General features: G+C 42.9%; 1 protein-coding gene across 4 annotated transcripts in view; it reads left to right on the top strand.

Moving 5' to 3' along the window:
- The first annotated feature begins 1,738 nt into the window (after positions 1-1,738).
- mtmr4 (myotubularin related protein 4) overlaps positions 1,739-24,483 on the top strand; it is a 67,431-nt gene continuing 44,686 nt past the window's right edge. For 2 of the 4 annotated variants that reach the window (XM_049592137.1, XM_049592136.1), the window contains exon 1: positions 22,746-22,928. In XM_049592137.1, coding sequence (XP_049448094.1) covers positions 22,884-22,928 — 45 coding nt within the window. In that variant the 5' untranslated portion in view covers positions 22,746-22,883. Of the gene's footprint in view, positions 1,793-11,216; positions 11,358-12,358; positions 12,460-22,745; positions 22,929-24,483 lie in introns of those variants that run through there. The other 2 variants (XM_049592139.1, XM_049592138.1) reach the window with 2 other exon arrangements.

Here is a 24,483-nt window from a genome sequence, read left to right as displayed (position 1 = left end):
TGTTTCAAAGGGCCTCTTGCGATGTCACAGAATGTTCCTCAGTCTTCAAGTGCCCCCATAAATGTTCAGTGAGGCTGAGGTTAGGCAACTTGCAGCCTGAGAATCACACCATTACCCTCTCTGCCTCCTGAGCCACAGCCAGTCAAGTAGCTCTTGCAAAGCGTTTCCATTTACTGCCCCCGTAAGAAACATTTAGTCTAGTGATAATTTGACACTGAGAGAACCCTTCTTTGCTGACACTAACAATTTGACTTCTGCCACTTTCGCTTAGTTCTGATGCCACGATTCTTACTATCATAATGCTACTTATGATTTACTGGAAACTTGAGGCACAGCTGTATTTAGACCAGGTGAACTCTGACTGTGAGTTAAGTTACTTGAATGAACCTCAGATGAGCTCATCTGAACACATGCTTCAATGGAAGGGATATAACCAATGGTATAGTGGAGAGTATACGCAGGTATACCGGTTACACCCAGGGGTGTAGTTGTAGTTGATGAGGTGGATGTACTATGAGGCAGATGGGTAGGTTACCCAGGAGGAAGTGGATATACTCTCCTACATAATCCAATGACTTTTGGGCTGATAGGTGGGTATACTGTAGACAGCCAGAAAAAGGAGTGGGTATACCAGCGTCTACCCTCCACTACACCACTGGGTATACCCACCTCTTCTGGCCTTTTACAGTATACCCTCCAATCAACCAAAACGTAATTGGAATATATCCTCCTGAGACCTTGTGTCCTCCTCAAATAAGAACATCACATTTTGGGTTTACTTGACCTTATATTTCACTCCTGTTGTCCTCGTTCGTGGACACCTTTTTGTGCCATCTAGTGGTAGTAAGAGCACAATACACTAATCCAGGTAAAAACAAGATGGCAGCCATCTCTACCGACTCAGCCTGTAGCCAAAACCTGATCACATTTTATGGCTGAAACTTGTTTATTTATGATTAATAGTGTTTGTAGTTTGATTAGTAAGTACTCATTTGAAGACACTGGGACTTTATCATCTTGTCTGAGGACACTGGGGCTGTTTGATTTGAGGATACTGGGACTTTATTGTCATTGACAATATTTCGTTTTTTAGACTTATCAGATCCTACCGATTCCAAAGGGAGAAATTAAAAATTGATACCAAACAAAAGTTCAAGTCTCAGGATGATATAGGAGAGTATACTTGGTAACCTACCCATCCACCTAGTAGCACACCCACCTCATGAACTACCACTATGCCACTGGATACAGGTAAGGGAAATCTGACCTTTTGTACAAAGCAGTTGAGCTCTCAGTGCCACAAATTTGATGCAGGACCTTAAACATTGCTTCTTCATTTTACATGTCAGAACCTCTTAAAAGTTTCCGGATCCTCAAATGTTCCGCTTGTTTTTAGGTTTATGTGAAAATATCACAAATTTTCAGTGTGGTCTCAGACTTTTGGACTCTACTGTGTATTTATTTATTGTTCAGAATATGTCACAAGCGCTGCCGGGCAGCGACTGAACGCACGTACTGCACTGTGTATGTGTGTATCCAGTGTGCCGCGCTGTGATTTTCTATTGGTGCGCTTTAGGAGCTACGTGGCATCTGATTGGCTCTGCTGTGGGTGTGTGCTATTCACTTGTTTGACTGTTGTCGATCCTAATTGGCCGGTACGAGTTCCGTAACGCTATTGGTCGAGAATGTTCAGTTTTCTTCCTCACTATTGGCCGGCGCTGTTGTCATCACGCAAGAATGCGGAAGTCGAGTAGTCTACTGAGTCACCGTTGTGTCAGCTGATTCTTTCTGAGTGAGTAACTCGATTTATATTTTAAAACGAAGTAACTTCTGAATAATGTATCGTGTGTGACATGTTCTCACGCTGTCAGACTTGTGTTTTACGTGTGAACCTTGAGCCGCTGTGTCGTTTTCTTTTGGCAAATGAGGGACTTTGACAGGCGAGCCTGTAGTAATGTTGCTATCCGGCAGCTAGCATGATGCTAACGTTTGCAAACACCGCACACACACACGTACACTCACACACACACTTTCGGTTTGTCAACTAGTCGCCTCCGGGTTCAGTGCCAGCATGTAGTGAGGCTGTCGTCTGCTTTCACTTTCACCTTACATGTGTGGTAACTTCATCCCTGTTATCATATGTTCACACCTGTTGTGTTCACGAGGCAAACAGCACCTGTTATTCACTGCTCTAGTGAGGCTAACAGTCTCACCGGCAAGGCTGGGAAATTCCAGTTTGATGGACTGGTTTTTAAGTAAGTGGAAAGAACCAGAGAATTCCCCCACTGAACTAGGAATGTATTTTATACTTATGAGGAAGAGAAACTGGTGCTGGAAATGTCATCCTAACCTCAGGGACAATGCACGTTGATCGACATCAGTGTCAGTGTACCAGAGTTAGCTAAAAGGCTAGGTTACAACGGTTGTCTCTCAGCCTGGTGTTCAGTTGACCATTAAAAAAAACACAACATATACAATAAGAACAAGAGTAAGCAAAACATGAACAGCCAAACAGGATGAAAAGCTTAAAGGAGTCATGCAGCGGGCAGTATTTTTCAGCCTGGACCTTATTTTCCCATGTGTACGCCTACCTAACTAATTGGAGCTACTTGAAATTGGTCCAGTATTGAGCGAGATTGGTGCAGCTGGTTGCAGTGTAACCACTTGGGCACGATCAGTGTATCCATTGATCCATCAATCCATCCATTTTCATCCGCTTATCCGGGGACAGGTCGTGGGGATAGCAGGCTAATCAAAGCACCCAAGACCTCCCTTTCCCCAGCAACGCTTTCCAGCCACTCTTTGGGAAGCCCAAGGTGTTGCCAAGGCCCCAAGCAGCTCTACTCCGATGCTCTTTCGCGTCGAAAGGGGTCAGTTGAGGCGGTTCAAGCGTCTGATCAGAATGCCCCTTTGGCACCTCCTGATAGAGACGTTCCAGGCATGTCCCACTGGTAGGAGGCCCCGGGGCAGACCCAGAACACGCTGGAGGGATGATCAGCTAAATGTATTTGTTTTTGTCACTGACAGGCTCAAGTTGTTATAATAAATGTCCGGCAACATTATGGACAGGATCCCTACTGTAATAGACCTTTTTCGTTAAAGAGTAAAAACTTTTTGATTAACCCCGAAACCACTATTGCCATACTCACCAGACTGAGAGAGTTAGTGATTGCTGAAACGGTGGAAAGATGAACCAAGATGTTTTTTGTGAGTTTAATTTTGTTTCTGTTGACTTTGAAATTAGTGTGTTTTATGATGATAAAATTACTGATTATCAAGGTGGAGTCTGGTGGGTTTGACGATAGTGATTTCAGGGCTTCTGATTAAACAAAAGGATCTTACTCTTTAACATAGAGGTCTATCTCAGTAGGGATCTTTTCCATAATGTTGTCAGAATAATAATCTGAGCCTGTCAGTGGTAAAAACAACCACTTTTAGTGGACGTACATTGACGGTACACAATTGCCCATTAATGTTACATTGCAGCCTGTTTAGTAGCTGCCAGCTGCAGTGCTCTCACTCAGCACTGAACCAATTTGAAAAAATTGTGTTCCCATTAATCACTCAGATACAGCAATATTTGAAAATACAGTCCCCGTTGAAAAATACCAAAGGCTCCACAGACAATCATCACCTACACCCGAACAAGCTTCCATCACCCCTTTCCTCAGATGCCTAAACTTTATCTTTATGTCAAAGCCCATAGCTGTGTCCATAGTGTTGAATATTCAGAGTAACCCAAGCTGACACTGGATGCTTCCACAGATTCCCATTCTTTTTACTTATTTCTTTATTGTATTAAAAAAAAGTCAAATTTAAACTGTATTTATTTAGACAAAGTATTCTGAAGTTTGTCTTAAGAAAAGCGTAACTTTTGAGATGATTGTGGTGGTTTTGTTAAATGTAAAAAGGAGAAATGTTTTTGCACAGTAACAATTTTATACGCCTCAAAGTGATTTATCAAAACAGTTATCATAATGCTACAGAAACCCAGGTATTAGTAATAGCATAAAAACATTTCACGCAATACTCAGTTCTATAGCTGATATGAATTGAAGGCACTCTGAGCAGCTGTAATTAAAATGGTCAGGTATGTATTGTTAGTTTAATGAATGAGTGATATGTACAGTGCACAGCAGCAGCACTGGCAGCGTATCTGAAGGCAGGATTTGACATGCATAAGTATGCCTAATGCTGAGGATGGTGTGGCACCTGGAATTAATAGTAACACTTCACCTTTTATATAGAGGTACACACCCTCCTGTCTACTATGGGTTTGGAATCTGAGCGTTGTTTCCTTGACAAGACATTTAATTGTGTTTAAAAAAAAAAAAAAAAAAAAAAAAAGTCATAGTGACACCGCCCAGGCTGCGGCCTCCAGTGTGTTATTTATTTTCACAGGAAATTCCTATAACTGGTGTTAGATTGATAAGGGAGAAGTCATAGCATAATGTGATTAGTGTTTTGAATTACAACCTGTTTTTTTTCAGCTGATAAAAAGTCCCTAAAACTTTGGCAAAACAGACTGACAGACTGTCTGTGTGTGTGTGTGTGTGTGTGTGTGTGTGTGTGTGTGTGTGTGTGTGTGTGTGTGTCATTACTGTTTTGTTTCTGGGGAGAGAGACTAAACAAGATGAAAGAATTTTGGATTATATATTAGACAATGTACCCTCTTCCATGAGTTCATCCACCAAATGTGCCGTGATGGAGAAAATAGCAATTTTGCTCACACACCTTGATAACCACAGTGATTAACAGTTCCAGGGGAGTTATTTGAGAAATAAAAGTTTGCACATACTGTAAAAATACAGATGAATATTATTCAAAAGCACTAATTGCATGGCTAACATGCAGCGCTGCGCATTGATACCTCTCTAGAGCTGCTCAGCTTTAAGGGCCTTGTCATGCGTAACTTGTTTGGTCTGGACTTTCGGACTTTTCAGTTTAATCCAAACCAAAATTACAGATGTGAAACCTCCCTTGGACCAAACAGCCAAACTTTGGTCAGACAAAAAGGGGTGGTCTCAGTCCAAGTCAAACTGAGCCATGGGTCAGGTTGTTTCTAGTGTAAAATGGACCAATCACAGGAAGTTCTTCCAATCTGGCTATTGTTAAAACCGGGAAAATAAAACATTATGCCAACGTATCAAAACAAAATGCTGTAGTAGCTGTTGTAGCACATGGGGAGAGCATACAAGAGGACGGAAGAGCAACACCACCTGAAGATCAAAAAACTGTGGCAGCTGTAACTGTGATAAGTACCAATAGGCTAATAGGTTTTCTAATTGGTGTTCTATTAGTTGAAATATACCAGCAGTATAAAACTTCACCAAATCAGGACCAAATATAAAAGCGTAATCCATTGTAAGGTAATGTTATGGTGTTTTTTTACCACGTCATATGCAAGTAAATGTCATCCTAATTAATACTAGTGAACTAGTGATGTATGCTTCCTGTGGTTTTATTCAAAGCTTATTTTAGAGCCAGTGTGGGCAGATGATCCAGAGAACACTACAAACACATTCAGTAGTTCACTGAAAGCAACGACAATCTTGCAAAGAAAATAAATCAGTATTCTTACTCAGATTTTCTGCTGCATTGGTGTACTGTAGGTTCTGGTGTTTAAAAAGAAAAGAAAAAAAAAGCAACGTGATACATAGTATGCACCACTGTAATCGCATGGCTTTGTTAGGTTGCATGTAACGTTACTGCTTAACAAGTAAAATAAGGTACATTTCACATTGTATCGCTCATATGCTAAATGTTCACTATCGTGACATTACTCGAAGGAGCGGTGAGGCCCCGACCAGGTTAGATCTGCAGCATGATTTGCCATGGCGATCTAGCAAGGTTAAAAGAGAGCCAACTTTGTAGGATTGAAAACTCTGGTTTTAGACTCAGTTTACCTCACTAACCCACTAATATGATTTTGTGGCACACCCCCCAGATCTGGAGTGCAACTCAAGACCAAGTCCAAAGGTAGTTGAGTTAACAAGAATTAGACAAATTTCATAATACATGGCAAACTAAGTAGGGATGCACCAAAATGAAAATTTGTGGCCGAAGCCGAATAAAATTAAACGCTTGGCCGAATACCGAGTACCAAATACCAAATACCGTTGTTTAGTTTTTCATTAGTTTTTGCAGATGAACCCCCTCCAGATTAGTGTTGTCACGGTACCTAAATTGGGACCCACGGTACGATACCAGTGAAAATATCATGGTTCTGAGTAGTATCAGGATACCACAGCGAAAATGAGGCAGATGTGCCTTTTGTCATTTATAAAAAGATAAATCACTTTTCTATAATACATCAATGATATTTCAATGGAATAAATTACTTATTGACTTATTCATACTTCAAAAACAGCATCAATAAATGATTAACATAGGGGGGAATCAAAATAAAATAAATAAGTAAAATAAAAATCAACCAGCCACCCTCCTCCCCTGACAAGTAAAGAGCAGTCCCTCCATAAGTAAAGAAGTAAAGAGGTTTGTGGTCCGTTACCTGTCACAGAGTGAGAAATGTGAACGGCTCGTTTCTCCTCTGACATGTCATATACCTGTGTGCCGCCACGGCTCGGCTGTCCAGGTACTTTTGGGCAGTCGTGACGCCAAGAAGAGGACATTATTGGAGCCGGACTTCTCAGTCGCCGGTAAGCCTTATCTTGTGCCGCGAAGTACTATGGCCGCCGTATTTGACAGGAATACATTCCTGTCTGTGTCTGTGACCCCCGTTCAACCCACAACTGGTGGGATTCACCTTTTGTTTCTGCTGCTGGTTGAAATCTGTACTCACACAGCATGCTGAATGATTTATTTTGCTCGCACAAAACTATTTTTAGTTGCAAATGCGAGTGCGGTGACGGACGGAGTAAAACATCGCCACACTGACGACATTTTATTCCGCGCGTCACGGCACGCTGTTTGATTGCGTTATCAAAACACGCCGCTATTATTCGGCCTTGCTTTTCACTTATTCCACCAAATACCGAATGTGTGGGGGTTTTTTTTGCAATATTTGGCCGAATATAGTTGGTTACTGAATATTCGGTGCATCCCTAAAACTAAGCGAAACAGTTAAACCCTAGACTTATACAGTACAGGCCAAAAGTTTGGACACACCTTCTCATTCAATGCGTTTTCTTTATTTTCATGACTATTTACATTGTAGATTCTCACTGAAGGCATCAAAACTATGAATGAATACATGTGGAGTTATGTACTTAACAAAAAAAGGTGAAATAACCGAAAACATGTTTTATATTCTAGTTTCTTCAAAATAGCCACCCTTTGCTCTGATTACTGCTTTGCACACTCTTGGCATTCTCTCGATGAGCTTCAAGAGGTAGTCACCTGAAATGGTTTTCCAACAGTCTTGAAGGAGTTCCCAGAGGTGTTTAGCACTTGCCTTCACTCTGCGGTCCAGCTCACCCCAAACCATCTCGATTGGGTTCAGGTCCGGTGACTGTGGAGGCCAGGTCATCTGCCGCAGCACTCCATCACTCTCCTTCTTGGTCAAATAGCCCTTACACAGCCTGGAGGTGTGTTTGGGGTCATTGTCCTGTTGAAAAATAAATGATCGTCCAACTAAACGCAAACTGGATGGGATGGCATGTCGCTGCAGGATGCTGTGGTAGCCATGCTGGTTCAGTGTGCCTTCAATTTTGAATAAATCCCCAACAGTGTCACCAGCAAAACACCCCCACACCATCACACCTCCTCCTCCATGCTTCACAGTGGGAACCAGGCATGTGGAATCCATCCGTTCACCTTTTCTGCGTCTCACAAAGACACGGCGGTTGGAACCAAAGATGTCAAATTTGGACTCATCAGACCAAAGCACAGATTTCCACTGGTCTAATGTCCATTCCTTGTGTTTCTTGGCCCAAACAAATCTCTTCTGCTTGTTGCCTCTCCTTAGCAGTGGTTTCCTAGCAGCTATTTGACCATGAAGGCCTGATTCGCGCAGTCTCCTCTTAACAGTTGTTCTAGAGATGGGTCTGCTGCTAGAACTCTGTGTGGCATTCATCTGGTCTCTGATCTGAGCTGCTGTTAACTTGCGATTTCTGAGGCTGGTGACTCGGATGAACTTATCCTCAGAAGCAGAGGTGACTCTTGGTCTTCCTTTCCTGGGTCGGTCCTCATGTGTGCCAGTTTCGTTGTAGCGCTTGATGGTTTTGCGACTCCACTTGGCGACACATTTAAAGGTTTTGCAATTTTCCGGACTGACTGACCTTCATTTCTTAAAGTAATGATGGCCACTCGTTTTTCTTTAGTTAGCTGATTGGTTCTTGCCATAATATGAATTTTAACAGTTGTCCAATAGGGCTGTCGGCTGTGTATTAACCTGACTTCTGCACAACACAACTGATGGTCCCAACCCCATTGATAAAGCAAGAAATTCCACTAATTAACCCTGATAAGGCACACCTGTGAAGTGGAAACCATTTCAGGTGACTACCTCTTGAAGCTCATTGAGAGAATGCCAAGAGTGTGCAAAGCAGTAATCAGAGCAAAGGGTGGCTATTTTGAAGAAACTAGAATATAAAACATGTTTTTGGTTATTTCACCTTTTTTTGTTAAGTACATAACTCCACATGTGTTCATTCATAGTTTTGATGCCTTCAGTGAGAATCTACAATGTAAATAGTCATGACAATAAAGAAAACGCATTGAATGAGAAGGTGTGTCCAAACTTTTGGCCTGTACTGTACATAGATGCTGCAGTACAGTGCTTCAGCCTGTCGCTCCAATATGCATTTGTATTTGCTGTTAGCCAAGCTAGCATGCTGTGCTTGTGTAAAACACAGCAGTGTTGGTTGAGAGACTGCAAACAGAGCAACCTGACACCAAGACAATTCACAGTCCAACAAAGTATGAGACCAAAACAAATGCAAGACACCCCAAAAAGGGGTCTTGAGACTGGACGCCAGACCAAACCAGACTTGATTGCTACAGCCCTGGTTCAGATAGCATCAGGCACCTGTTTTACACTACCTGCCCAGAACCAACCTGCATACAAAGTGAGCAACTAGCATGTGAACATCTAGCTTAAGATCCAGGGGCCATATTCACAGAGCGCCTAACTTAGCCTAAACATTTTTAGTAAGGAGTCCTAGCCTAGGAGTGATTTAGGAATGTTCTCAGTGCAACTCTGAGTAAGGAAGGGACAGAAACTTTTACCTTAGTGAGGAGGTGTGGTTGACCCTGTTGCTAGGTATGATGTAGTCTGGGACCGTTTAGTGGCCGTTTTGGTAAGGAACTGGAACCAGGGCGAGAGAGACAGGATCCAGAATTCGATGGATGCGCCTTTCCGTCAAAATAAAAGCACCAAGCTAATAAAAATGCGGTGAAACTTTTTAATTTAAAGAATATAATTTACAAGAAAAGCTCTAAGCCATTAAGTTAACCTTTTTCTTTTATTGTAAATCGATGGTGCGCCAGAATTTAAAGTTTTACTTTGGTGAACACTTTTACTTTGGTGAATTTGGTGAATTCTGGATCCACTCTCTAGACCGGAACCAGAATCCAGACAAAATTCAGAGTGAATGGAACCAGGCTCTTCACTTTACGTGAGCCTGGTGACGCGAGGCTAGGTATGATGTACTTATTTAACAGGTGTGATTGGTTGTCACAGCCTTTTGTGAGCCTGCAAGATGTGGACACCCAGTGGAAATAAAATGAACTGCTGACTGTGAACGTAGCCTCATTGTAGCCTGTAGCTCTAACTGCCTCTCTGTGCACCACGTTCATGTGTGCGCGCTTGCGCGACACCATGAGACATGGGCACCACGTTCGTGTGTGTTCACGTGCTTTTGCTGGTCTCGTGCCCAAGTGCGCACACGTGAGCGCGGTGCACAGAGAGGCAGTTAGAGCTACCAAAGCTGCTTGGTGAATAACTTTTTCTTTACAGGGACCTAGTCTTAAAGGAGCTATATGTAAGAAATCTAAAGCAAATAGTCGTAAAATCATCCCAATATGTCACAGAGACTAAGGAATAATGTTCATATAACATACTGATCTCACTGACAACAATAGTACAGCCAGAATATTCGCATTTAAAAAACATTTTAACAGTCCGCAAATCATGTTTATGTTTTGAATTTGTGTTTTGGCCTGTTGCGCCACCCACCGCCGTCTACCAGTCACACAGTCAGTAGAGTCTCACCATCAGTTACAGTTACGACTGAGCTACAGCAGCACGGCAAGCAGCATTAGCAGTGTCCCGGTACATAACACTGGTAGCCGGCTCCTCCTCAGCTGTATCCCGGCAGCAGCATTAGCAGCAGAGAAGCCGGACTTGCTTGAACGGTCCGCTGGAAAACCGAAGATCCCGTGGGCAAACAAATCAGTCTCCAGCGTGCTGCTGTCCAGCAACCTCGAATCTGTAGGGGAGGGGGGTGGACATGACTCGCGGCAGTATTTTGAATTTGAGTGCAGTAACCGTTTTGGCCACATTCTTACATACAGCGCCTTTAACTTTGAGGTGAAATTCTAAGACAGCGTCTCAATTTTAAGAATGTTCGTAGAATTTTGTCACTAGGAGCAACTCTTAGTAGTAGGAAGCTTTGTGAGTATGGCCCCAGATCGGTTTCTCAGGGGTTGGTTGAGTCCAAATCCGGCAAACGAGTAAAGTCAATATTGGACCTACATTCATCAGATGGCAAGAAACACAACCACAGTCAATTGCAAGTGAACATGTTAGCCATCACAATATAAGACAATGATATAGCAGGTTGCGCTGAAGTTCTTCTGCCACCAAGTGGCCAAATCATCAGTTAACGCAGCTTTATTAGTTTGATCTCTCGACGTCCTTTACTTGATCGTTTCTCTGCTTAATTAGTGTGTTTGTTAACTTGCACCTCGTTACATTTACTTTGTCAGTTCTTTTTCTGTAGTTGAATTATCTGACACTATACTTTTTGTTGAGTCAGTAGGTGACTCATGTTGCTCAGAGTGTGGTATTGTGCTTTATTGAAAGCAATTATGACGGATTGCCTACGTGTGGTGGTTTCAGCATTCACGTCCAATTAGTGATGAAAGCCATCACTTTTGATACAATGAGTCACAAGTGGAGGTGAGTGAAATGTAGACAGTCCGTCCTCTGTAGTACGGCTTCTTTCACTTTGAGAAGCCTGGCACTAAGAGAGTGGGAGGGAAAGAGAGTAAGCAATAGAGACAGAGCGAGGGAGGGAGGGAGGGAGGGAGGTATGTCATGCACTGGATTACAACCAGTGTGTGTTTGGGAGACGAAGACTACTGCTACTCTGTTGGGTATTGAGCTTTAACTCAACCTTTCAAAGTAGTTTCAAGGGAAAGTTTGCAGTGAACAGATTCAGCACTTTGTACAGGTAAGAGAAGTCAACTTTGGGAACAGTGTTTTGTGAGTTGAGAGTAGTAATTTTTTCTTTTTGTGGGGCTGTGTGCAAAAGGGGGTGTGTCTGGAAAAAAAAAAGAAGTGTAGGGAAGTGAGCACTGAACAGCAAGAACTTTGATCCAGTTTAAAGTTGTGTCCTTGTGTCCACTGTGTTTAAGTCTAAACAGAAGGAAGTGAACACTATGTGCCTGTTTTGTCTTGCTGCCTGTGTGTGTTACTCTCTTATTAAACCGAGCTTCCTGACTCTGCTTGTATATACACAGGAAGAGCAGGCAGTGCAATATCAGAGTGTTACTTTTCATGACAGTCATTTAAGTGTTTGCACAATGTTTCACTTCATTGTCTTGCTTTATTGTGTGCAGCCATGGTTCAGATATCCAGTGTTAGAGTTGATTTCAGTTTCAGAGGTCCACCTCAGTGTGCCACTTCTGGAGCACCTTTCTGTGTGTTAGGTGTGTGTGGTAGAGTTGTGGAGTTTGTCCTAATTTGCCATCCACACCTCCAGTTATCTGTTTGGCTGCTCACAATCTGATGAGGAATGTTGAGTTTGCATTTCCTGTAAATCAGAGTCTCTCCCACAGGTCAGGTCGGGTCAATCTGCTCCAAGGTTTCCAGACTTCTCACGTGTGCCTGCACGCCTGTCTGCAGCAGTGTGTTTACGTTCATTGGAGCTGATTTATAGAGAGTACTCCTTGTCCCAAGTTAACCATTGCTCTTTGTGCAACACAGTCTTGCGAGAGGTGTTGCATTGTGGGGATTTTGTGGTGGATTTTGTGGTATTTTGTGGTGAATGATAAAAATGTAAAGTAAATCCAGGCTTTTCAAAAATAAGATGTTTTAGCTTTCATTCTGCTTGCTGTACTTTAAACCAAGGAAGCTTTGGTTTTTGGAATTCAGCCGTTTACGCAATCACACACACTCCGCAACCGCCCACACACACCCAGTGTCTGAAGGTAGTGTGTTTTATGTTGGCAGGAACCATCGCTGGCACGGCAGAGCCCAGTAGACAGTAGGAGAGGGAGGGATCTGAAGAGGAGTGCCCAGACCGACTGTCTACAGCACTGGCTGGCAGCATGGTGAGCCAATCACACTGTGTACTGTTTATATCTGCTGTAGAGTCCTGACTACTCTTAAACGAGTGCTGCTCTGAACTCCCAACATGCTTTCTGAGGGTAAAATAGCAAGACTTTTTCTCCCTGACACAGGAAATGGCACCTAACACCTTCAGGCCTGAACAGAGCACAATGTGGCGCAACATGTTTAATGACAAAATGCGCAGCTCAAACTTTTGCCACTTTATAAACTTGCCAGATGTGCCTTAGGGCTGTACAAATGATTGCGCAATTTTTTGTTGTCACACAGCAGTTACCATATATGATACTTTATAATATTGGCCCATCAGAAATCAGAAACTTCGACTTCAGTAATGAAGTACGGTAGTCTGCTCTTGTTTATAAAATGTATGTGCAATAAAAAAAGTGTTTATGAGATCATGATATAATAGACAAATATTGATTAGCATTGCTTTAAAAAAAGGACAAATGTAGCATCACAGAGACATCGGGTAAGACTCCTGGAGTGGGGAGCCTGTGAGGGATCATATTATCGTCGCTGCCTTAGACCCCAATCAGACAGAGCGCATTTTGTGCACCCATCTTTATCTTAACTGCTATTTTGCTGTGAACTAAACTCACAGATCTGTACCTTAAAATCTGTTTAAAAATAGACAGGTGGAGGGAACTTGGAGAATGGAGATCTGTGTGTGTACATGAGACTCTCAGTCAGAGGAGAAATCACAGGGAGTACCACCAGCTGGTCCAGGAGCTGTCCAGGAGCTTTGCCTGGATGATGGTCGGTTGAAGGCGTATTTTTGGACGAGTTTGACAATCTGCTGTCAACTGTCGGGCTTAACTACAGATGATAAAATGTTAGAAAGTAGTTGAGGCTGGGCCGCCCTGTAGCTTACCTGATAGAGTGGGCACCCCGTGCACTAAGGCTACATCTTTGCCGTAATGGCAGCGGGTTTTGAATCCAACCCAATCCTGTCAAAATGAAGGCTAAAAGCCAAAAAGGCTGTAATTTGTTTAGTGTGTCTTGCAGCTTGCCTAGGTCCTCGAGGAAAGGGGGCTAACGTTAGTTATGCTACCATGTGTTGTCATTGCCACTAAAGAAGGCCCGCTTCTCATTTCATCTGATTGGACAATGGAGGGAAAAGGGCAATAACACTGGGCACTTCATTTCACTCTGAGTGGAAGTTTTTTTTCAGCTCTAGATGTTCAAAGCGCTCTGGCAAAAAAAGTGAGGTGCTTAGCAAGACAAAAGCAGCGAGCAAGATGCTTTTTTTGAGAACAATTGCACGGGATGCCCTGGTAGCTCACCTGGTAGAGCCTGCACCCCATATAGGCTGAGTCCTTAGCAGAGGTCCAGGGTCGAGTACGAGTGCAGCCCTTTGCTGCATGTCCTCCTCTCTACCCCCCTTTCATACTACCTGTCCTGTCAAATACAGGTCAAAAAGCCAAAAAATAAATAATTTTTAAAAAGCCAACCCAGGCTGCTTGAAGGCGCTCTCTCTGATCGGGACCTTACTCTGACTCCTGCTGGTTCTTCATGGTCCCTGCACAGATGAATCAACAAGTATGCAAATAAATAATAACAATTCAGCCATAGTCAGCACTCAACAAGGATTTTTGGAACAGCAATTTGAGTGAATGAAAGTAGACTGTCCTCAGGCAGCATCCCTCTTCTCCGCAGTAGCAGTTTCCTCAGCAGGGTTACGACTTTATTGCATTGTTTGTTTCATTCAGGAACGTGCCCCTGTTAAAGTGTTGCAGATGTTACCAGTCTTTGATGTAACTGCCTGCCACGTGTCTCATGTTTAGTTCTCTGTTTTGGAGCACATCCACAACCTTTTGACCTTAAGATCGCACGGAGAAGCTCATATGTGACATTTCAAAGTATTGAATGTGCATGTCCTAAAGCACCGCACTGAACCGCAACATGCATATTCAGTGACATTTGTACTGAATGTGAACCTTGGCTTAATCACCAAAATGTGAAATAAAATGTTTGGGCTGTGGTTGAGTGGCGAAGGTGTCCACCTCAAGATGACCAAGGTATTCCTCTGTTAGAGTAAGTACTAAATTTGGATCTCGCCCTCTAGTGGATGCTGCTGTCTGTTCAGCTCTGAAGCAAAACTAAGACTAAATGTTTTTTGTATTATATAACATTATCATGAAAGTAATTGCTGCAGGTAGATGGAGGAGTAATTGTGCTGCTTCAAGTTGTTTCATGCACTTGTGTCTGATTCAGAGTGTTTCTTTTGGAATGCTGAGTCTCAGGTTTTTCTCTACATGAGACAAGCAGTTGTTTGTCTAATCATGCTGAAGTCGGGGTCCGTAGGGTTGTAATTACACTAAAGCTAGCGTAGCAAATAGGACGTACACGATGCAAGACTATTTATAGGTCACAACTCTACTTACATTTTAGAAGAGCAATGCAAGCTGTGCACTTTATTTTTAGCTAATTATGAAGTGTATGTGCTGCGATGACTTAACCAGTGTTTCCAGTTTATTTGACTGAAGCGTTCCATTTCTCAGAGCTTAAATTTTAATTTGAACTGTCCCTTTAAAATAATTGCATCATCATATAGGTCTAATCATTGTACTGTGGATATTATATGTCTATTCATCAGAAATTTTAGCATAGAATATGGTAAATAATGTATGTTATAATATACTTCTTTAGAATTAATAGCACCGTTATACTTTATAATTGCACATTAGGACCTGTCACTTTGCTGTTTCTCAGTGAATGCAGAGTAATTGTCCCTCAGCCGGGATAGACAGTGCTTTAAGAGAGGGTAAGCAGTGACCACATGAGTGACAAAGTCCTCTTGAAACTAATGGGCGCAGCTTTTATGGGACAGAAATAGGAAGTGTAACAGGAGGATGTGTGTCCCGAGGTTCTGGTCAACTGGGTCCACAGAATGCCACCGTGGCCAGCTGCCCAGCTCTCAGCCTTTTTATGGGACACACAGTCGAGCTCTGGGCTTAATTGATGGCGGAGCTGATGAACAAATAATGTGCCCACCGAGGCGCGTAAAATGAGGATGCAGACCCCTGTTAGTCCTGGGCTAGTCCTGTGTTAAAGTTCAGTTTCATACAATTCTGAAAGGCATCTTTTCATTGACCTGGGGCTACTCCTAATAGTTGACCAAACCAATGAGTCTTACCAAACCTCAAACTCCATTCAGGAGCTGAGACTTGTCGATGTCATGCTGCCCATGGTAATCACTGTGAAGAGATGGCACTTGTTGCTGCGTGATGATGACAGCACAACTGCCTAAGTACTGAAGAGGTAACTAACGGAAGAAACTGACATGAGATTGGAGCTCACAGAGAATCTCGAGACCAACATATATCTAAGGTGCTGTCCTAGACCCACCTTTTAAGACACCTTAGAGTACTCTTCTACATCACTGCAACAGCAACAGTTCAATCACTGGAGATCAGCAAAACCCATATTTGAACTTAGAAGAATATTTCACCCCCGAAAGGATCATTTGTATGTTAGTTATTCATCCCACTTTACGTTGATTTTGTGACGCAAACTTTGTTTTTCCCACGTCTCCACGATGAATGAAGCGTCCAAAAACTGAAAAAGTTCTTCCTGTACTGAAGTCATAGGGAACCATGTTTTATAACAGCAAAACTATACCAAAACATCAGTTTACAAACTCCCACAACTCGTGCAGTATAATCTAAGTCTCATTTATTCAGTTGTATATCTCCCAAACAGACAGTGCTATCAGATGGGAAACAGAATTGAAGCTGAAATTTCTATGCTCTTTTCAAAGCCAGACTCCATTGACAAAAACAGTAATTTTAGCTCACTGAACATGGGAGGTGCTGGTCTACTGCTGCCTCGATCAGTTAGTCAGTGTTTGTTTTTGTTTGACTTTGATGAATCCAAACTAACCCTTTAAAACTCCAAAGAAACACAATAACTCAAATAAACTAGCTGATCGAGGGAGTGGTAGACCAGCAGCTCCCGTATCCAGCAAGGTAAAATTTCCATTTTTGTCAGTGGAGTCTGGCTTTGAAGAGAGCATAGGTAAGTTTTATTTTCAGTTTCTCATCTCCCTGTCAGAAAGGGCTGCCTTTTTGGGAAGTGCTGAGCATGTGACTGGATAAATGAGACTTGGATTATGCTGCACAAGTTGTGTGTGAGTTTGTCAACAGATGTTTTGATATAGTTTGCTGATGTTAAACCAGGTCCCCTTTGACATGACTTAAATTCTGCATTACTTTTCTCCATTTTTGGATTCTTCGTTCAATGTGGAGTCTTAACACAGGGTGAGTAATTGATATACAAATGGTGATTTGGGGGTGAAGTGTTCATTTAAGTTACTCTATGATGAGCTGATACACAGACATTCGTAATATTTGTGCAACATGAATAAGCGGTTGTTATTTTTAGGAGTATGGTGTAAAACTATAATAGTAGGTCATTTGTAAGTTGCTGTGTGGCCACAGCTAATGATATTTCCGTCTGTCCTCAGTTGTTGTTAATCTAAGGGTTGTTTTCTCAGGTGGGATGTGAGACATTTGTTCCAGCAGTTTGTTCCACAGGTAATATGATCCCTTTAATCCTTCTTGTGAAGCCGCGTTTAATTGCTTCCCAGCCTCCGGCTTTTTCACTGAAACAAAACGGGAAGTATTGAGTTCATACTGTTGTCCACTCACGCTGCCGTATTGTTCACCGGATAATGCAAGCATGGAAACGAGGACAATGGGGTTGTTTTACCCTGTCCTCAGTACCCAGGATGCATTGTAATGCTACCTTGGTGGGGTTGTGGGGAACACCATGCAAAGATGGGTGTTCCTGTGTCACTGCCCCATATGATGTTACCTGCTTACATAAGGATTACATCACCTGTGTGTGTGCTTGTTTTTAAACGCACTGACTGGACACCAGTAGCTTGCAGCGAGGGTTGTAGTTGGAGTCAGAGGGTTCATTCCAGGTTGTTGTTGTTAATGATTTGACTGCCGTGCTCCTTGAGGGACTTTGGCTTCTAGCACCGTTTGACCCTGCTCTGGTTCCTGACGTCTGGCCGTCAGTGTTTGGTTTCCTTTTCTTTTTTTTCATTCAGTTCAAATCGTAGTAACTTTAATGTTTTGTTCAGTGCTGAATGTGTTTTTTTAATACAGCCTGTTACCCGGAACTGTATGTTAGGAGTGTTCTGATACACAGTTTTGGGGGGTGACACTTGTGGTCTGCATATTGGACACCCTATGTTTGCTTGTAATGCATCATATTGAAGGGATAGTTTGGATTTTTTGAAGTGGAGTTGTATGAAGTACTTATCTATAGTCAATGAATTACCTGCAGTAGATGTCAGTCGACACAACCGCAGTTTGAAGCAGCAGGCTGGAGTGCGTCATAGAAACTAGGTAATGTACAGCTGTGGAGGGGGGAGCAGCAAAACTGATTTTAGTCACCTAAAAAAATAATCAATATCACTTTCAGCATATGCTTAATTTGGAATATTTTCACTGCTTCACCTTGCTGTCAGACATTGATTTCCAATGGGGAAATAAAACTGTGATGTAGCTCTCTTTAAAGCCAGACTCCATTGAGAAAAACAGTGATTTTAACATTGTTTTACACAGGAGCTTCTGGTCTACTGCACCCTCAGTCAGTTATTTCTTGGGTGTTTTTGTGTGACTTTGGCAGTGAAAAGAGTTAGTTCAGATTCACCAAAGTCACACAATTACACTAGCTAAATGATTGAGGCAGGAGTAGACCAGCAGCTCCTCTGTTCAGCGAGCCATAATTACTGTTCTTCTCAATGGAGTCTGGCTTTGATGAGAGCATAGATGGGGAACTAAGCTTTTCACAGATTCCCCATTGGAACAGGGTGTCTGATGGCAAGGTAAAGCAGTGAAAACACTCTCAATAAAGCACACTTACACTTAATCTGATATTGATTTTTTTTTTTGTTAAGGTAGATAAAATATGTTTCATTGCTGCCCACGTCCACAGCAGTACATTGCTTAGGCCCTGTGTCGACGCTTCTGCATGCTTCTCCAAACTGGTGGCGTGCCGACCGCCATCTACTCATTCAACTCCAATTTGAAAAATCTGAACTATCCCTCTAAGCTTAATCCTGCTTTAGGATAAAAGGCCAGAGTTGTCACAGCTAACTGCAACAAAACACTTCTTACATAGAGGACACAACACAGAAAACTGCAATCATTTTACCCACAAAAAGACTGGAATTGGTTTGAAAACATGTGTTGTAGACTGCAGTTTGCTGAATAGTTACAGGTTATTGCTTGTATGGCTTTGTTAAAGTCCAATAAAATAACTGCATTTAAAGACACCTAAAACACAAATGTGCAAATATTTTCTGGAGTTTGAATAGCTCCATATAGACGCCTAATGCCTCATGTATTATTCATATCCTACTTCAATAGCAGTGTGTCAACATGTGGGCTGACACTCTGTGTTTGTGACTCGCTGCCCTCCTTTCCTAAAATAAAACCTGAGACACAAGAGGCCAAATCTGGCGCTCACTTTTGTGGGCAGCTTGGGTGGAGCTGGGCGGACAGAGAGAGGGGGGCATTTGAAGCCCAGTGTTCGGACTGTGGGCCCACTTGTCATGACTAAAGCTGCAATCTTCAAATGTCCATCTATCCAGCTTTTTTTTCCTGGATGAATGTGGATACACTGGGAAATTATTTGAAAGCTGTACACTTTCAAAGATTTAGTGTTAAAAAGAAAACAACAACACTCTTTCATCTTAGTATAGTTGAATTTTGAATGACATGCCTGCTGAGTTTATACTAACAGTCTGAATAAAGACTTCAAGAATCTTGTTTTATAGTCTCGGTAATCTCATCAAGAGAGAGCCTCTCTCACTTCCAAGCCTGATGAGGCTGCACTTGTCCAGGATATGAAGTCTCAATCACTGGGATTTTGCCAAAGAAATAAACACATCACACTAAGTTAGTTGCTGAGCGATTTCTCTGTCACACATCACAAGACAGAGGAGCTGGCATGGCTTCTACAGAGTGCATTTTTCTTTCTCGTAAAGCTGGTGCATTCGAGCTTAAGTGTAATGCATAATACTTTATTTCACTTCTCCATTCCGCTTGAGCATAATAAATGTAACGGGTCACAGGTTTTCCACATGACATGAAAGTGATTCTTGGCAAGGTTCTGCTTGATTTGTGGAAGTGCGTTTAATAGTTCAGAGTCCATTTACCTGATGAGATTGAAGTCATACTGCACACGAGTGCAATGCGTCATGCCTCCTGCAGCAATGAGGCTCTCCCTTCTAATATATTGCCATACTAAAGTATGATTAAAGATGATTTGACTAGGCAGTAAAAAATGATGCAACCGAATCACCAGAAAAGGGTTGGCATTGTACATTTCTCCAAACCAAGGATATATCACATTTGCTTGTTATTATGTAGCAGATTCGTTGAAAATTTAGTGCTGTGGTTGACTTTTTGCTCTAAAATACGCAGTTTGGGAGACACAATCCCTGCTAGAAATGCCATTGATGTCTCTGAAAAAACAACTGCTTTTCATGCCTAAAAAGCCGCTTGAAGCACAGTCACTGGTTCCCAAAGAAACACCCATGTTTGGTGCATAAAAAGCCATGGAAACAGCGATCACTCACTTAAAAAGAAATTAAAAATGTGGTTCTGTCTTGAACAGTGGTCTGCAGCTTGGCAGGCGTCTCACCAAGCTGTCATACAATGGGCATTGTTTTTAAATTTAATTTGGATGTGCTAAATAGAATATAATAACCTAATATAACGTAATTATTCTGAGTCCAACATGTTGATAGATGTTATAGAATAAGCTAATTTTCCCACTGGACAGTTATATACATGTTCTGCTTGCAGCTGGACCCATGATTTCTAAAACTGACGCAGAATTGAAGATGAGCAAAGAATGTTTTGCAGTCTATCTTGGGGAAAAATGAGTACGTCTCAAATGAGAAAACCAAACAGCCAAATAATATTCTAATCAGAAATTGAAGCACTTACAGATAGAGTCAGCTTCCATGTACAATACTCACCAATGGACTTTAATTTCTGTCTTCACTGGGTGACTGTGGCTCAGGAGGTAGAGCAGTTGTAGTTCGATCCCCTGCAGTTTAGATGTCGAGGTGTCCTTGGGCAAGATACTGAACCCCGAATGCTCCTGATGGCTATGCCATCTGTGTCTGGTTATCACTTCTGATGAGCAGGTGGCACCTTGCACGGTAGCCTCTGCCACCAGTGACTGAATGTGTGTGTGTGAAAGGGTGAATGCTGGTTTGTGTTGTAAAGTGCTTTGAGTGGTTACTTGCAAGACTTTTTCTTTGGCACTTTTAGCTGCGCCAAGTCAAACTATGCTGCTTGGTTTGTGTTTCCACTATCCGTTTAAACATGCTTTTTTTGCCTGAGATGGACCATCTCTAGGGTCAGGCCAAAGGGTTGTCACGATACTGGAATTTCAAACTAGAATACTTTAAAAACTGTTTTTTTTTATATCATTTTCAATAACACAATAAAATATTTGACATTGAGGGCATAAAGTTTAAATGTTGCATTAAAGGATACATAGAAACAGGCTATAACATGACAGCAATGACTTTTCTGTCTTGGTAAGTAGCAGAGAACAGCAGAAGGACTTTGGTAAACACTAACAATAAGAGAGAGCAGGAAAGCTCATCTCAAATCACCTCTAAAAAACGAGAGCCTAGGCTATCTGTTCGGGCGAGTGAAAATATGCTGGCAGTCTAGACATGGGGTTACACCGATGGGGCAGACAGGAAAACACAGGAACGTTTCGTTGGGTCACAAGCGCGTCATCGGTTCAAGACACACCTTCAAGCGGGTACCCCTGTTGTATAGAGATGGAGATCCCTGCAGCGCTTGGCTGACGCACAAAGTCAAACCAAGCCAGCACGTGTGCATGGAAAAGGGCTAATGGAGACGTATGAACGGCAACAGATTCTGTGTCTTTTCGAGTGAGAATTGAATTGTAAGACCCCTAAAACCTGATTCTGGGGTGAAGTGGAAACATATACTTGGGTTGAATAGTTTCTTTACATGGATTATACATTACCACAATAAATCATTACAATAACCACACCGCCTATGGAAATTCATCCTGTTGAAATGAGGCTCCACCATGTCAGAATGACATTACAGCACCTTCTCAGTAATATAAATCCCATTTCAATAGTGCTGCTTTGTGCATCCAGGCTATACTACGCTATACATGTTACATAATGTGGGGTCATACAGTTGAAGGCAAGTGGCTGTCACGACTCTGCCAGGGAGGAGGCTCGGGTAAGAGGGGGAAGGGCTGCATGTCCCCCCTGTAGTATGCTGGAGACTGTATGTGTACACTATGTTCATCCACTGACCTTCTCTTATTAGTACAGTAATGTGCTGCAGCTACGTTACTGCAAAGATGCACCGCACTTGTGTAGGACAGTGCCAAAAAGACACTGAGAGACAGGTGAGGGAGAATTTGTGTCTGTAGAATGCTGTGTCACTGGAGATCTCCGCATACACACACCCTCCCTCCTCTGTCCTTGCCTCCTGCACTACATCAGTCGCAGCCAATGCAACGGTTTTGTGATGGGATAGTGTCCTACCACTGGATGGGGTGTCTCTTCGTGCTCCGTCTGTGTGTATGAGTTTGCTTCAGGTAGTGTTTTGTGTGCACACAGCTGCCAGCGTACAGAATACTGCGGCTGATCATATGGTGCATGCATGGCAGTCGGAGCATCTTCTGGTTGCCGGCGGCATCCTCTGAGCTTTACCGCCTTGTTGCTGAGGGAGAAGCGAATTAATGAGGAGATATCGGTGAAGGGTGAACAAGGAGGGAGTGGGGGAGGAGTAAAAGATGAGAGGGAGACAAGGGGAGAAATGTGGGCACGTGAATGTGAGAGAGAGAGGTAGATGCGCATGCAGAGGGTGGAGCTTAGCATCAGGCAGTTCCCTCTGTCTTCCTTTCTCTCCTGCTCTCTCTTCTAGCAGTTCCCCCCCCATCTGTTTGCTACATTTGAGATTGCACATCTGCAGTGATTTTATCACTTTTGTGTTCTCCTCAGTTGTGACTCAGCTGATCGTGTGGACCGCCGCTCTTCTTTGTGTTTATGGACTATCCTCCCTCTCTCAGCAGTGCAACAAGGGCTGTGTTCAAACACCAGCGTGCTCTCTCTCCCCACTCTGGGAGTGGTGGGGGGGTGGGGTGGGTTCCTAAATGAGAGTCGGGACTGGCGTGTCAGACCACAGCACCTCTTGAGAAGGGGGAAAAGGTGTGGGGGGGGGGAGAGGGGCGGCAGGCAGAGGGGTTTGGAGCGGACGAGGGGTGGACGGGCTCCGGCTGGGAGAAGAATGGTTATGCCGGCTCCTCGTGCTCTGGTCGTGCTGCTGCTCTGTAGGCTGCGTGTCATCCAGGCACAGCCCTGCCTCTCCTCGACATGAGCCTCGCAGGAAGGGTGTCCTGCTCCATGCTCAACTGCTTTGTAAGTCCACAGGCTTTTATTTGGGTGTTTTGTTTGTGATGGGTGTGTATTAAAACCCTGCCTTAGCTAACTCGCCTGCATGTGTGTGCCTGCCGGACAATCTGTGGGGGATGGGGGGGTGGGCGTGTTGGTCGACACACGTGAGCGCTGCAGTTATTAGTGAGAAGCCCACACTCTCTCCACACTCCACATACAAATAATTGAATTACCTCTGGGTCTTCTCGTGCGTGTGACAATGAAAAGCTACTTTATTACTCTCATCACTCAGCTCTGTTGTATTGAAGGCCTTGAGCTGCCAGTGTGTTGATTGGCAGCGAGGAGAGGAGTAAGATGTGTAAGATGCATGTTCTGCTGTGAGGAGCACACTGTGCGCTCCTCAATGCTGCCTTAGAGCGGTGAAGTATGTTCACTGCAGTGGAGAACCTGCATTGAGGATTTTGTGGTACTGGGATGTACAGGGGCCGATGACTGATGTAGAACAGGTGTTTCTCTAAGTTTGCATCTTGAGACAGAGAGGTCAAAAGGTTGGCGGTTTAGGAACAACAGAGTGGCCTTTGCCTCCTGTCCCTGAGCCTAAATTAGCTGATGATGCACAAGTTAGCTTCCGACCTATGAGTGATGTCCACAGTCCACTGTTTGAGCTTTTAATTGCCTGATTAATAGGCTATTTATTAACTTTGGCCAAGCCTCTCAAGTAAATACTAAATACTTTGACATTCACCTGCCAGCCATCCCATATTATTGATGCAAAATGTAAATATTATGCTGCGAAAAAGAGGCATAATTTTTCTTTGGAACAAGGTTGATTTTTCTGAGGTTTAGCACCATAAATAAAAGCATTAACTAATTACGTTGCTTTTGAGGATTAATACCAACATAGAGGCTCTGTAGTCTGCACCGAAAACGCAAACTTGTTTCACCTTTCAGTCTTGAAATAATCCACTCTTTCCATTCTTACCTTTCACAATAAAAGCCCTAGACATATACATTTTGTAAGTCTTTACCAGAGGAAACTTAAATTCATTCAGAGCAGTTCACGAAGAGGAAACTTAATAAAATAGCTAACAGCAATGTAGACAATGCAAAAGCTAACCCCAGACAGGTGCTGCTGTGGGTCAATACCATCCTGGCAATATTAGTTAGCATCACAGCTGACAAATCTATTTGCATCAAAAACTTTTATTGAACAAGTGTTGCAACTGTTACAAATTCATATCGCTAATAGGAATAGTTTGGATGTGTAATATCAGCAGGTGAGTATTTTGAACTTTCATGTGGTTTACTCATCACGCCCCCGGTGTGTAAAGGCCTTAAGAGTCTATACCCGAGCACAGCGGTGCTTTGTGATGAATCAAGCATCAGCATGCTAACATGCCTACAATGGCAATGCTAACATGCTGATGTTTAGCAGATATAATGTTCACCATGTTCACCATCTAGTTTAGCATGTTAGCATGCTAACCAGTGTTTTTTTTTTCTTGCACGGTGTGTCCTTGCGTATTAGTCTGTATCCCCTCTCAAAACAAATTTGTAGGGTCCATGAGCGTAGCACAGT

Source organism: Epinephelus fuscoguttatus, linkage group LG12 (assembly GCF_011397635.1).
Source record: "Epinephelus fuscoguttatus linkage group LG12, E.fuscoguttatus.final_Chr_v1".
Classification (NCBI taxonomy): domain Eukaryota; kingdom Metazoa; phylum Chordata; class Actinopteri; order Perciformes; family Serranidae; genus Epinephelus; species Epinephelus fuscoguttatus.
The sequence above is the reverse complement of the archived record's forward strand: the minus strand, read 5'-3'. Positions and strand labels throughout refer to the sequence as shown.